At 38.2% G+C, this 13,793-nt stretch overlaps 1 protein-coding gene across 1 annotated transcript in view; it reads right to left on the bottom strand.

Annotated features, from left to right (window-relative positions):
- flncb (filamin C, gamma b (actin binding protein 280)) overlaps window positions 1-4,483 on the bottom strand; it is a 58,779-nt gene extending 54,296 nt beyond the window's left edge. The window contains exons 1-5 of the mRNA XM_053313843.1: window positions 4,144-4,483; window positions 3,771-3,835; window positions 3,468-3,633; window positions 3,301-3,386; window positions 2,826-3,210 (exon numbers count right to left, since the gene is read on the bottom strand). Of these exons, the coding sequence (XP_053169818.1) occupies window positions 2,826-3,210; window positions 3,301-3,386; window positions 3,468-3,633; window positions 3,771-3,835; window positions 4,144-4,483 (1,042 nt within the window). The remainder of the gene's footprint in view (window positions 1-2,825; window positions 3,211-3,300; window positions 3,387-3,467; window positions 3,634-3,770; window positions 3,836-4,143) is intronic.
- Window positions 4,484-13,793: the final 9,310 nt, after the last annotated feature.

Raw genomic sequence — 13,793 nt, 5'->3', positions numbered from 1 at the left:
ATGTTACGTTTTTGTTTTGCAAGAAGTAAAAATACACAAAGATTAAAAAGCTGCCTGGTTCAGACGTTCCAGGTTTAAATCTGAAAACTTCTATTGCAGGAAGTTCTTTATCATCACTGTATTTGTATAAATATAAATATTTTTAATAAAGATGAAAAGGTTTTTAATATGTAAAATAAATGTAGAGAATCCCCCCAGAAGCTGATCCTGATTAGAGGTGAAGGACTGTGTGAACGAGTGTATTAAATATGAAATATGTGAAGCAGTTCTGAGTCAGAGTCGTTCTTCATGTCTGGACTGAAATCCTCCGTCTGTTTCCTCTCTGGATCTATTTTCAGCAGCTGTCGGTGGAGCGAGAGCAGAGCTCAGCTGTCCTGCATCAATCAGCTCCTACACCAACAACACCACCAGCCAACCAGCTACACCCCCCCCCACCCCCAACGACACCCCCACACCACCGCAGGCCTCACAGATCCCCCAACGCTCCTCCACAGGAGACCTGCTGTCATTTGAGTTGGACTGAGTTCAGTTTTTGTTCTGTGTCGTTGTGATCGTTAAAAACATCGCTCATCACTTTCATTTCACACATTATCTGTTCATTTCACTTCACTTCACTTTAAAGTCAAAACTAAACAGATTTATGATGAATCTTTTAACGGCCACTGAATTAAAACAGCAGTTTGAACTGTTAGACCACAGTGATGAAGGTCTTTAAAGGTTCCTGAGTCCTGGATCAGTTTAACATCACCATGTTTATCTATCAACACGTTAAATGTTCATCATCATGTAACTTCTCACATTAGATGATTTAATATCTCTCCAGGTGGAAGAGTTAGAAACAGACTGAAAATCACTAAACAGTAAAACACTAAACAGCACAAACAGTGACATCATTACTTCTTAGTCTTTAATGTGTCTGAATGTCTTCTTTATGTTTCTTTATCTTTTAACATCCATAGACCATGTTGGAAATCAGTGTTTCTACTTTAACATTGTTTTTATGTCTGCCGCCTGTGCAGCATCTCGGCTGGTTACCTGGCAACGTCACCGTGACAACGAGACTTCAGGAAGCTGTAGACCAGCACACTGTGTTCACACTTACTGATCGGCCCAAATTAAACAAGATGATCAGAAAGTTCAGTGAACTTTGAAGGTTTAGTTTGTTACGTTTGGACAGAAACTTTCTCAGGAGCCGTTGAGACTTCCTGTTACAGGTTCTACAAGATGAGTCCTGTAAGTTCAGGTACACCAACTTTACTGCTTCATGTTCTGTTGAACACTGAAACTGAAGCAGCAGAAGACAACAGTCACCAGTTTAACCTCCTAAATCACAGCTTATAGTTTATTACAGTGCTGGTAACCATAGCAACAGTGATGATGCTTCACACTAAGGTACCACTGAACTAATTTAAGGATGTTTGATGTTGTTGGAAGCAAAACAAGGACCTTAAAAACTTTGTCAAGGCTCCTTAAACCTTTACGACTTTTACGATCTCCACAAGCACCTCTGAAACTTCCAAAGACCTTTACAACTTCCTCATGGACCTCTAAGACCTCCTCGTGGATCTCCACAACTTCCTCTTCAAGAACCCCTGAAACCTCCACAGAGACCTGACCCCAAAAACCTTCTAAAAACCTTCAGTACCTCCAGCGGCTGTGTGACAGCTGAGACTGACGGGTCAGTGAACGCAGCAGGCGGACAGCTGTTCCTCTGACAGATGCAACCATCACAGACCAATGCTAAGCTAATGCTAACTGTAACCACAGCGACCACAGCGACCCGTCAGCGTGCTACCAGAGATGCTTTCTGTAATATTTCATGTTTCAGAAAAAACCTGAGAGAAACATTTCTGAGTGTTGCTGATTTGTTTCAGACTCATGAACAAGAAACTCTGTTTTACATGATTTATCTTGTTTATTGGTGAATAATGATCATTTCCTCCCATTAATAAAGATGTTATTAAAGGCATTTTATGGGACTTGGATCATATTTGGCTGAGTTTTGTGGACTTTGGTGAATTTTACACACGAACTGCAAACCTGAGATTTTGCAGACATTTTCTAGAGAAGCTGTCTGTGTGAACACAAATGTCTGAATTACTAAAACCAAACATTAAATAGACTTTACCTCCTGTCTGATATCTGATGGACAGATTTTAACAGGGTCATCATTGAGGTTTTAAAAAGGGGGGGGGGCGGGGGGCATTGTTAAGAGATTTTAAAGAATGTATGTCAGAATGTAATCAGCTGCTTTAAGAACCACCTATACATTTGTAACTCTAAATTTTCATCCAAGGTGGAAATTCAGGTGTGTGCTTGTTTCATGGTTTAAGTTACAGAGTTGACCCCAAATTTAAACTTTATTTAATGAATAAATTGTGTTTATTAAAGAGGTTTTAAGTGATTAATCCAAAAGCCTTTAAAGCTTTGCCTTATTTTTACATCTTCATGTAATTACAGAAACATTTGATGTATTTTAAAACTACAATATTGATTAATTCATGAATTGTCATACATTAAGATATTTAATGGGTTTAATGTTAAACTAGCTGAGAACTACCTCAAAGCCTTTAGAGGACACGTGACTTGAGGACCAATCAGCAGCTGAAGGTGAGACACACCTGAGACTCACCTGCATCACCTCAGAGGTTCAACATGGAGACTCAGTCTGAATCAAACTCTTCTTCAACTTTTAATCTGACTGTTTGATATTTTATAAAGTGAAACTCTCAGTCTAACATTGAGTTACTCAGACGGACTTTATCTCATAACTTTTGTCTCTGCGCTGCGTAAAGTTTGCGTAAAAACGTGCGTCACTGACTCACCGATGGAAACCAGCTTGATGTGTTCTCTTTCCAGGAACTCCAGAGCCACGGAAACGTTCTCCAGCTTCATCTGTCTGAAGTTGGGCCTGGAGTGATACTTCCTGTACATCTTCTTCTGGCTCAGCACCTCCAGCAGCCCGATCAGCTTCAGCCCGTCGCTCAGGTCCTTCTGCAGGTCGTTGATCCGTTTGTTCATGCACTTTAGGTGCTCGTTGCACCACCTGGTGAAGGTGTTCTGCTGGATCTTCTTCCACGGAGCGTCCTCGGCCAGGTCCTTCTCGGTGGCCGGCATCTCCTCCTCCTCCTCGCCGATCTCGGTGTTCTGGTAGAACTGCGGCGGCAGCTGCGGCTCCAAGTAGTTGCTGTTGCTCATCATGGTGCCCCCCTTTTATAGCACAAAGCAGAGTGGGAGAGAAGAAAAGGCAGAAAAAAGGAAAAGAGAGAGAAACGGCGGAGCGGAGGGGCAGTGCCAAGCCTGCTGGGAGTGACACACTTCACTGAAGTTTGCGCTCCGGTCAGAAAGCAGATCAGTTAATCCGCTCCTGGGTGAGTCATGAGCTCCTGAGGGGTTCAAATATGAAGAAAAGCAGCAGAAGAAGACAGGAAACTAGAAAAAGGAGTGTTTTGTTCCTCCGGACAGACGTCTGGGTCTTTGGTCCGGGTAATGACGCGCTGGCTGCGGCGCGGAGAGAGCAGGACTGCGGGTGGAGGAGAAGTGAAGCTGAGGTTTAAAAAGCTCGGCGTCACTCCGCTGGACTTCCAGGAATGCCCCCTCCATGACCATATACACCCGCAGCCCGGGCATCCTCTAATACGAGGAGATACGGAGGTCGCAGCTCATTGGAGGCGGTGCAGTAGGGGGGCGGGTTCAGTCCGGACCCCCCACCCTGCCCCCCCACCCCTCCTCTCAGGACCCGCGGGGCTCCGCTGCTCGGTGACACCTACTAGTATTTTTAGAGTCTCCAAACTGGGGAGAGACACCAGGCGTGCGTAAAGACGCTGCTCATAAACTGAAGAGCAGATAACGCGTCGTCATCAGTGGACAGCCAATCAGAGGCCGCCAAGAACTTAGAGATACTGAGTGAAGGATTCCCCCCCCCCTCCACACCAGCAATAACCCCCCCTCTGCTGAAGGGTCTCAGGTTTCTGTCATCATGAGAGTAAAACAGCAGCTCTGATCTGTAATTATAGAAACAAACTAAATAAAGCTCATCAGCATCTTCATCATCATCTTCATCATCATCATCATCATCACCATCTTCATCATCACAGGATTTAAATAGAGGTTTTAAATTGTCTTTCTTATAAACTTCTGTACGTCTCCATCCATAAATGCTCTCCTCCTGGCGAAGCACGGCCCTGGCCCCCATCCTCTGGTCCCGATCCGCTCCTCCTGGCCCCCATCCTCTGGTCCCCATCCGCTCCATCTGGCCCCCCATCCTCCGGTCCCGATCTGCTCTGCCTGGCCCCCATCCTCCGGTCCCGATCTGCTCTGCCTGGCCCCCATCCTCCGGTCCCGATCTGCTCTGCCTGGCCCCCATCCTCTGGTCCCGATCCGTTCCTCCTGGCCCCCATCCTCTGGTCCCAATCCACTCCGCCTGGCCCCCATCCTCTGACCCGGTCCGCCTGGCCCTTATCCTCCAACCCAATCGGCTCATCCTTTTTTCCTGTTTTCCTTCATCCAGTTTTGTCCAATAATCCAAATCCAGATTATTTTAAATTAGCTTTACATTGTTATTCATCTCAGCCTGTCTAAAAGGTTTGTATGTCATTAATCATCATCTGAGTGAAACACTGATTTTACCTCATCATGATGCGGCCGGACTTAATGTCAAACGTAGAAACAGAGTGAAGGTTTCTGGAACAACTTCACCTTCTTCCAAGATGCACGGAGAAGGAAAAAAGTCTGAAAGAAAGTCAAAACTCCACCAACACGTGTAGTAGAGAAACTTTATTAACACAGTGAAGTGTTTCAGCTTGCAGCCTTCATGATGAAGACCACAAACTGAGACGTGTTGCACTATTAATAAAGTTCTTCTACAATCCAACACAAAGTAAAACTAATATAACACAACCTAAAGTAGCATGATGAATGTATTGTAATGTAAAATGATATAACTTAACATAACGACATAACTTGTTTAGTAATTTAGTAGAAAATAAGACTTTATTTTAGCTTAATGTAACCTAACATAATAAATGTAGTAACATAGTTTAAGCTTGAACAACCTAATCTGTCACAATGCTGCTTTTAAAATAAAATCAATCAAGTTCTTCAAGCTCAGTACTGAATAAGATTTAGTAACAATAAACAGTTCAGGTGTAAATTATTAATCAATCAACAAGAAACAGACACACGCCTCCAGTCGGACAAACTGCTCTTTATTAGTCCGCTCATGTACAAAATGTACAGAACCATTAAATAAAATCATCACCAAAGAAAAGAGCAAAAACATCAGTGACTCAGTTTAACGTTAAAGAACAGAAACACAGAAACTGAAGAATCTAACAGAAGCAGAACATCGAACAGCAACATCGTGCCAGTTTTCAAAGTTCAGACCTGACAGTTAATAAGAGTCCAAAAAACACAAAAACACAAAACGACACGCAGCGTTACACAAAAGTAGCTCCAGCCTGAAGGCTCAAACTTTGTGAAATCCTCTTGTTCTCCTCTGATGTCAGATATCTGTGTGTCCACTACAGAGAAAAGACTGTTTAGCTTAGCTTAGCTTAGCACAAACACTGGAAGCGGGGGGAAACTGCTAGCGTAGCAGCAGCAACAAACACTAACTGCTGCTAAAACCCAAACTGTTTCTGTTCAGACGCTCAACATGGCCGCCACACTGGATCAAACTAGGCAAGCGGTTGCTATGCTAAGCTAGGCTAATCAGGTAGCATCACATAGCTGCTATCATTATCTAACACAACATAACTAAACACATCCCAGAGAGAAGTGTGTCTTTACCGTAGCAACATCATAAGACTGATTACGCTGTTTTGTGGCTGCGCTAACTTTCCTCTTCCTAGCGTCTTTGTGCTAAGCTAGCCTAAATGCAAAAACATTAGATTAAATGTTGGTCGCTAACAGCATCATTTTAGCTATGGTGACTGTTTGAAATTAACACTACGTACACAAGCTAACTCTATTAACACCTAACGTGACATTGATCAATTTAGCTGTTGTGGTGACAGCATCCTAAAACATGTTAGCTAAAAACAAAAAAACAACAAAAACATCAGCTATAAGTGGCTAAGACGACAACATGTGGCTACATATACTAGCATTAGGTCAGATATGCTAACAGGATTTTGTTCGGTTAGATTCTTCTTCATCTATTCTATGAGCGAAGCTAAACACGACTTAGCTACAAACCAAAACACCAGATATAATTATTAATAGCGAATAACAGCTAGCTACAAGTAGATACCTTAATCTAAATGAACTGACATTATAAAAACCTAATATAACATTGATTGTGTTAGCTGTACAACAATTAGCCACAACGACAAAATACAACATGTAAATCAAACGGTTGGAGTTCAGCTAGCAGTTTCCCTCTGCTTCCAGTCTTTGTGCTAAGCTAAGCTAAGCTAAGCTAAACAGACATATTTGGACACATACATGAAACTGATATCCATCTTAAAAAAACCCATCTGATTCATGAGAGGAGTTCACAAATCATCAGACAGTGTTTTAAACTATTAGCTACAAAAATATTAGTAAAACAGTCTTTAGAGTAAAATAAGTAGTGGAAGGATTGGATTACAGCGCTCATGCTAGCACTGGCACACAGCGGCTTCTCGTCTGTTTTCATGCTTCTTCTCTAAATTAAACATGCAACACTGGTTCGTCTACAGCGGCTAACGTTTGACGAACACTACGGCTGAAGGACAGACTGATTCAGGTTCATGATATCAGAATCAGTTATTCATCATTAAACTCGAGAATAACAAAAAAAAAATCACTTCTTGTTTGAGTTTATTTTTATTTGGTACATCATGAAATCAAACAGTTAAGACCAGCAGGTATTTATGGTATGAGGGAATATTATGGGAATGTTTGTTCATGTTTTTCTAATGTTTCTACTCTGTTTGATCCCAAAACGCTCTGAAATACAAACTCAGGATGTAACTGCAACGTCTCGACACTGACTGTTAATAAATAACCAAAAACTGACCAAAATGTTCAATCGACTTTCATCTCTGGTTTGTTTTCTGTTAACTTGGTTATTTTTATTTATATGACAGTTACGTAGAAGTTAATGAACCATTAAGGTTTCAGGAGAGTATTATATCAACCTGAAGGGAACATTACATGTAAAGACAGTATAAATAAAATGCTACTCAACACTTGTCTTTTACACATAAATATATATTCTGTCATGTTTTTCACAATAAATTACAGACAGCCAACTGATTCATTATTAGCTGGTAGATATCAGTAAACCAGTGATCAGTCTTTCATTCTCTCTGTACTGCTACATTAGTTTGACTAAAGGTCTGATCAGCTTTAAGAAATAAACTCAAGCAACTAGGAATCAAACTGGAACTATTAGATGTAGAAACCAGACAACGTGTTCATTAAAAAACATACGTAAGTACAGATGTTGTACAGAGTAACGTTAGCATGCAGCTTTCAGGAAGATTGTGTGTTTTCAGTGTTTGAGAAAAAGAAAACATAGATTATTAATTATTAATCAACATCCAGACTTCACGAGATGACACTGTGACGTTCACTGTCAGAGAAATAAAAACACGAATGTTTGACACGTAATCGTCACATCAAGATAAAAACGGCAGAGTACAGAGACAAGAGTACAGAGACAAGAGACAGTCAACAGCAAACTGGAGGGTTCATTATACAGAAGCCCAGATGCGCCTCAAAAACAACAACAACAAAAACCCCAAAATAAAAACATTAAATGTTCAGAAAGACATTAATAAAATAGTAACTGTAGGAATGAGATACCAAGTAAGTTAATTTCATTTAATAAGTCAATATGAGACTTCGATAATCAAAATTACAAGTTAAATCTAAATTATAAGGTATAATAGGTATAATAGGTGCATAAGTCAATATTTTTTCCATCTCACAAAATTCAACTAAATCCGTCCAGATGATTGAATACCGTATAAATTCCAGTGAGTAAAGTTTTTATTATATAACTTTGACTCAGCATCTCAAAATTGTCATTTAATAATGTGAATTTTTGACAAAGCTTAGTATTTTTTAAATGTTTATCATACCTAATTTCTATCCATCTTTTTCTTAAAATCTTGACTTATCTCAAAATAACCAAATAAATTTACAAAATACAACTTCAGCCAATGATTTCAATATTCAACTAAATCAGTCCAGATGATTGAATACTGTATAAATTCCAGTAAGTAACATTTCTTATTATATAACTTTGACTCAGCATCTCAAAATTGTGATTTTTTGATGAAGCTTAGTATTTTATTTTTTATGATACCTAATTTCTATCCATCTTTTTCTGGCAGTAAAAGTCTTCCATACATTTTGGTTTATTAAGTTAAAATCTTGACTTATCTCAAAATAACCCAATAAATTTACAAAATACAACTTCAGCCAATTATTTCTGTACGACACCAACGATGACGATGATGTAATGTTATTTACGTCCTTCAGTAATAATCTGGTTAAAGTCGCTACGTGTTTATAAATCATGCAGAAGTTATAAAAAGGTCTGAATGAAACAATACCAGTTATTATTATTATTAAGAACAGTACCTGACCTGCTACATCTCATTAACCACAACACATATCACTTCATTTAAAACACTTAATAATGACCTAATGTGTGATTTCCTGTTAGTGCTTCTTCAGGTCAGATCGTATCGCCAACGCTCGTACATAAACTGGAATGTCTTATTTTAATAAAAGTCATGTGTGTCATCACGAATAAACTAAACTCCTGATTTTCTGACCTAAACATGATCACAGTAATTTAAACGTCTGATGATCTGAACATCTTTTGATTATTTGGTCGCCATTTAAATGTAAACACGAGTCAATCAGGATCCATTTTAAAGATGGAAACTCGTCTATGTGCAAAAAAAAACTAATAAAAAGAGGACAAAGGGATTCATATCACCCAGAATAAAAAGTTTTAAACCTATAAAATAAGATAAAAATAAGAATATGTGTTCATTCTGACTCATCACAGTAAATAAAAAGCCCCATTCAGACGGGATCCATGTTTAGATGAATGGTCCATTAAATAGTTGTATAAATACTTTTCAGGTTATTAAATGATATTGAAGGATTTTTATAACTTTTTGAACTGATATTCATATTTTACAAAATTTCACTACTTGTGCTACGACAATATTTCAAGTAAATGAGTTTAAAAGGACATTTATCGTATCTGAATCATCTCACTTCAGAGTTAGTATCGGTGTCCCACATGGCTCTATTCTTGGTCCTCTTCTATTCACTATTTTTATAGATTATATATTTAACAGATTTTAATGAGACAACGTGTTTGAATAAAGAAGAAGACAAGTCCTGTTCTTGCTGTTAACGCTGGACACTTTCAGAAAGAACAGTTCATTAAATTACCAGCAAATAATTTAATTTAATGCAATTAATAGTAATAATAATTAATAGTATATTAATGTATACCGAATCAACTCAATGTTCAAATGTAATCTGGAATTACTTTAATGTCATAATGAGTTTAATTAGTGAGGAGTGAGGCAAATATTTAATTAATCTTGTCCAAATGGGGCTCAGAATAATTGTAATTTTACATTTTTAGTGTAAAAAAACTTTTAAAAAAAAAGAACAAGAAAAAACCCCAAAATCATATAAACTAACTTTTACATCCAAAAATATAAAAAACTTCTGAAATGTAAAGCAAGTCCGGCACAATCTGAGCTTAAACTGTCACAGTGAAATCAGTCGACACAAATAATCTCTCTTCAGAAATAATTCAACAAATATAATAAAAAGTGCTTTTTAACTTCCGTAGCTACACACACACAGCTCGTATTGCACTATTAACACATGTAGACGTTTTAAATCTATAAAGAGTTAAGTATGCAAAATAAAGCTGATTTAATTCATTTTTTCTATAATCTGCTTTTTTTTGTTTCATGCTACAAAGTGATGCTGGATAAAGCGTAGCTGTGAAGTTTCCGACACGTGATGAGACGATAATAACAGCAGTAAGCCGGACTGAAGCAGCGCTAGCATAACGTAATAAAAACACTAAACATTTAATCTGCTACCGTTTCCTCCGTCACTTTAACTCACCAAGTGCAAAATATTTTACGAATTTTAGTTCGTGAAAAATAAGGCAAAGAAACTTTAGAGATGAAACTATTAATCACCGATAACGTAATAATAACGTTGCCCATATTAAATGTTATAAAGCCAATAACGTAATAACTGCGATAACGTAATAACTGCGATAACTTAATAATGGCAGATGATGTAATAAGGATTGATACGTATTAATAGCCAATAATGTAAAAAAAACAGCTGAAAACGTAATAATAGCCACAAACTTAAATAACGTCAGATAATGGCCGATAACGTAATAACTGCGATAACGTAATAACTGCAATACTATAATAACTGCGATAACGTTATAACTGTGATAACGTAAAATCAGCGATAACATAAAATCAGCGATAACATAAAATCAGCGTTAACGGAATAACTGCGATAACGTAAAATCAGCGATAACGTAAAATCAGCGATAACGGAATAACTGCGATAACGGAATAACGGCGATACTACAATAACTGTGATAACGTAAAATCCGCGATAACGTAATAACTGCGATACTATAATAACTGCGATAACATAATAACTGCGATACTATAATAACTGCGATAACGTAATAACTGCGATAACGTAATAACTGCTATACTATAATAACTGCGATAACGTAATATAAGCGATGACATAATGATGGCTAATAACGTAATAAAGCCGATAACATAACTTGTGATGCCAGTGATGTAATAAGTTATTACGCTATTGGCTAGCTAAAAAAAAAACCTTTACAAAAGTAATAACTGGAGCTGATTACATAATAATAATAATATACTAATATCACTTTATTCAAATAGCTGCACGACCCTTGTATTATGTTCACGTAAAATTATTACGTTATCGGCCGTTATTATATATTATAAGTTGATATTAAGTTATCGTTCATTATTATGTTATTGGCTGCTACAAGTCTCTCATAAAGCTAAAATCCCAAACCGCTAATAAAAATAGAAAAATAATACAATAATTATAATAATAGTAAAATAAATAATTCTGTGTAATTTCTGATATGTTTGTGAGTTTTTGTTCGGACTAAGTAAACAGTTTGAACAGTTTTATGCAAACAATTAATCATTTAGTTGATTAATAAGAATAAAGAATAAAGTTTTAGTTGCAGCTCTAAAGACAAAAATCGTCAATTTCATCAGTAAATTATAAATCTGTCGATTCTCAAACAACCGCCGTCATGAGCCAGAATTACATTTCAAACTGCGTTAACATATTTTTATATTTATGTTATTCACTAATAAATTCTGCAGATCCAACACAAACTCAACTTTAATGAGAACTAACAAGTAAACTGATGAATCGACACTTTCTACCATCTAGTGGTGAAAATCGTTTAATACAATGTTAGTTTTAAGTTTGCAGTTTTTATTATTTAGTTTCTAGACGTTCACAGACTCTGCTACACAAACTATTACTACTACATGGACTCTTATGTTCACTTAAATGTTCATATTTTACTTTTACCAAACGGTGGAGAAACTGTTTTAATTATATGTTGAATATTAAAATGTAGCTGAAATAATACCACGAAACACAAACTGCTGAAAATGTTTCTTGTTTTTAACGTCAGCAGCTCTTTCTGTGTTTTATGTCTTTATTTGTGATCCGTCCGTTAACTGTAAACCAGAGGAGTCAAACTCATTTTCATTCTCATGTGGGCCGGATCATTAAAAAGATGGAAGGAAAGAAGGAAGAAAGGAAGGAAATTAGAAGGGAAGTAAGGAAAGAGAGGCAAAAGGAAAGAAGGAAGAAAGGAAGGAAATTAGAAGGGAAGTAAGGAAAGAGAGGCAAAAGGAAAGAGGGAAGAAAGGGAGGAAGGACAGATGGAAGGAAGGACAGATGGAAGGAAGAAAGGAAGGAAGGAAGTAAGAAAGGATAAAAGGAAGTAGGAAGGACTGATGGAAGGAAGAAAGGGAAGAAGGACAGATGGAAGAAAGGGAGGAAGGACAGATGGAAGAAGAAAGGGAGGAAGGAACAAAGAAAGGATAAAAGGAAGTAGGAAGGACAGATGGAAGGATGGACAGAAGGAAGAAAGGGAGGAAGGACAGATGGAAGGAAGGACAGATGGAAGGAAGAAAGGAAGGAAGGAAGTAAGAAAGGATAAAAGGAAGTAGGAAGGACTGATGGAAGGAAGAAAGGGAAGAAGGACAGATGGAAGGAAGGACAGAAGGAAGAAAGGGAGGAAGGACAGATGGAAGGAAGAAAGGGAGGAAGGAAGAAAGAAAGGATAAAAGGAAGTAGGAAGGACAGATGGAAGGAAGGAAAAGAACACAGGAAGGAAAGTGGGCCGGATTGAACCCCTTGGCGGGCCGATACTGGCCCACGGGCCTCATGTTTGACACCCCTGCTGTAAACTAAAACTCTGACGTGTTTGTGGATAAAATGAAGATTAAAAATAGTGTTTAAATGATGTTTGCTAAATGAAAGTGATGTGATGCTTCTCTCAGATCATGACGGTGGATGTTTGAAAAGCACAGAGCCGATCAGTAAATCATCTGTTCTACTTTACGACGACCTGCAGGAAGAGTTACGAGTCTTTACGGACGACTTTTGTTAATTTACGATCTTATTGCTTTTCCCTCCAGCACTCACTGACGTCTGTGGCGTTCAGGTCCAAAACGTCTCGGTGGCGGTGGCGTCCGGCGACACGGAGCGATGCGACGAAGCAGACATCAGGACAGCAACATGTATGAGGGCAGCGCTGGATGGGTGACGGCAATCCCACAATCCCAGAGTTCCCAGGGTCACTGTGAGGTCACTTCCTGTCTATGTAGAGTCCTCAGGCCCGGGTGAAGCTGGGGACGACCAGAACCACGATGGCTGCCATGGCAACCGCTGCCACCGCCATGTGCCAGCCCTCAGTGTCACTCTGAGGCAAAGAAAAGGAAAACCAACAACAATTAGCAGGAAAAGGTCGGAAAGTGTGAACGACTTTAAAAATGTTCAATGTAATCTTTTTTTCTCTGTAGCTCACTTATTTCAAAATGCTGATAACACACAATGGTATTTAAGGAAAAAACACTATATATTCTTTATTTTCCCATTTCCCTGGAAAAATACCTACAGGAACCTGGAATCATTCATGTGCTGATGTTTCTGTGTTTCATGTCAAAATATAAATTTACTTTTATATGACTATAATAATTTTGACTTAGTAAATCAGAATAGGAAATTAGTGGTTTGATAATTGACGTATTTCAAACATGCTAAATATGACTCACTCATGATTATACTTAATAATTTTTACTTTATTTTTACTTTTTTTCTTCCATAGCTTATCTTCTTTGCAATGAATGTTAATATTGATTAATGTGTTGTTCTTTTTTTATACTTGTAGCTTAAAAAGTCATATTTTTGAGATTTTTTTTATTACAAACGTCACCTGTATATTTCTTCCTTTCTTTTTCAGACACTAATGAGCTTCCATACACCACCATCACATTCTAACTGAACAGAGTCGTGTGTGTGTGTGTGTGTGTGTGTTAGCGGTGATGTCATGTTGAAACAGCCCTGTAAACAGATCCTTTCACTCCCTGACCACATTCACACACTCAGAACTCACCACAAAAACACCATGACCGAGTCACTCACACTCGTCTCTCCGCAGCGCTGCCAGACCCAACAACCCGACCCTAAATGTCTTTAACATGCCT

Source organism: Scomber japonicus, chromosome 23 (assembly GCF_027409825.1).
Source record: "Scomber japonicus isolate fScoJap1 chromosome 23, fScoJap1.pri, whole genome shotgun sequence".
Lineage (NCBI taxonomy): Eukaryota > Metazoa > Chordata > Actinopteri > Scombriformes > Scombridae > Scomber > Scomber japonicus.
This window is presented reverse-complemented; position numbering and strand designations above follow the sequence as displayed.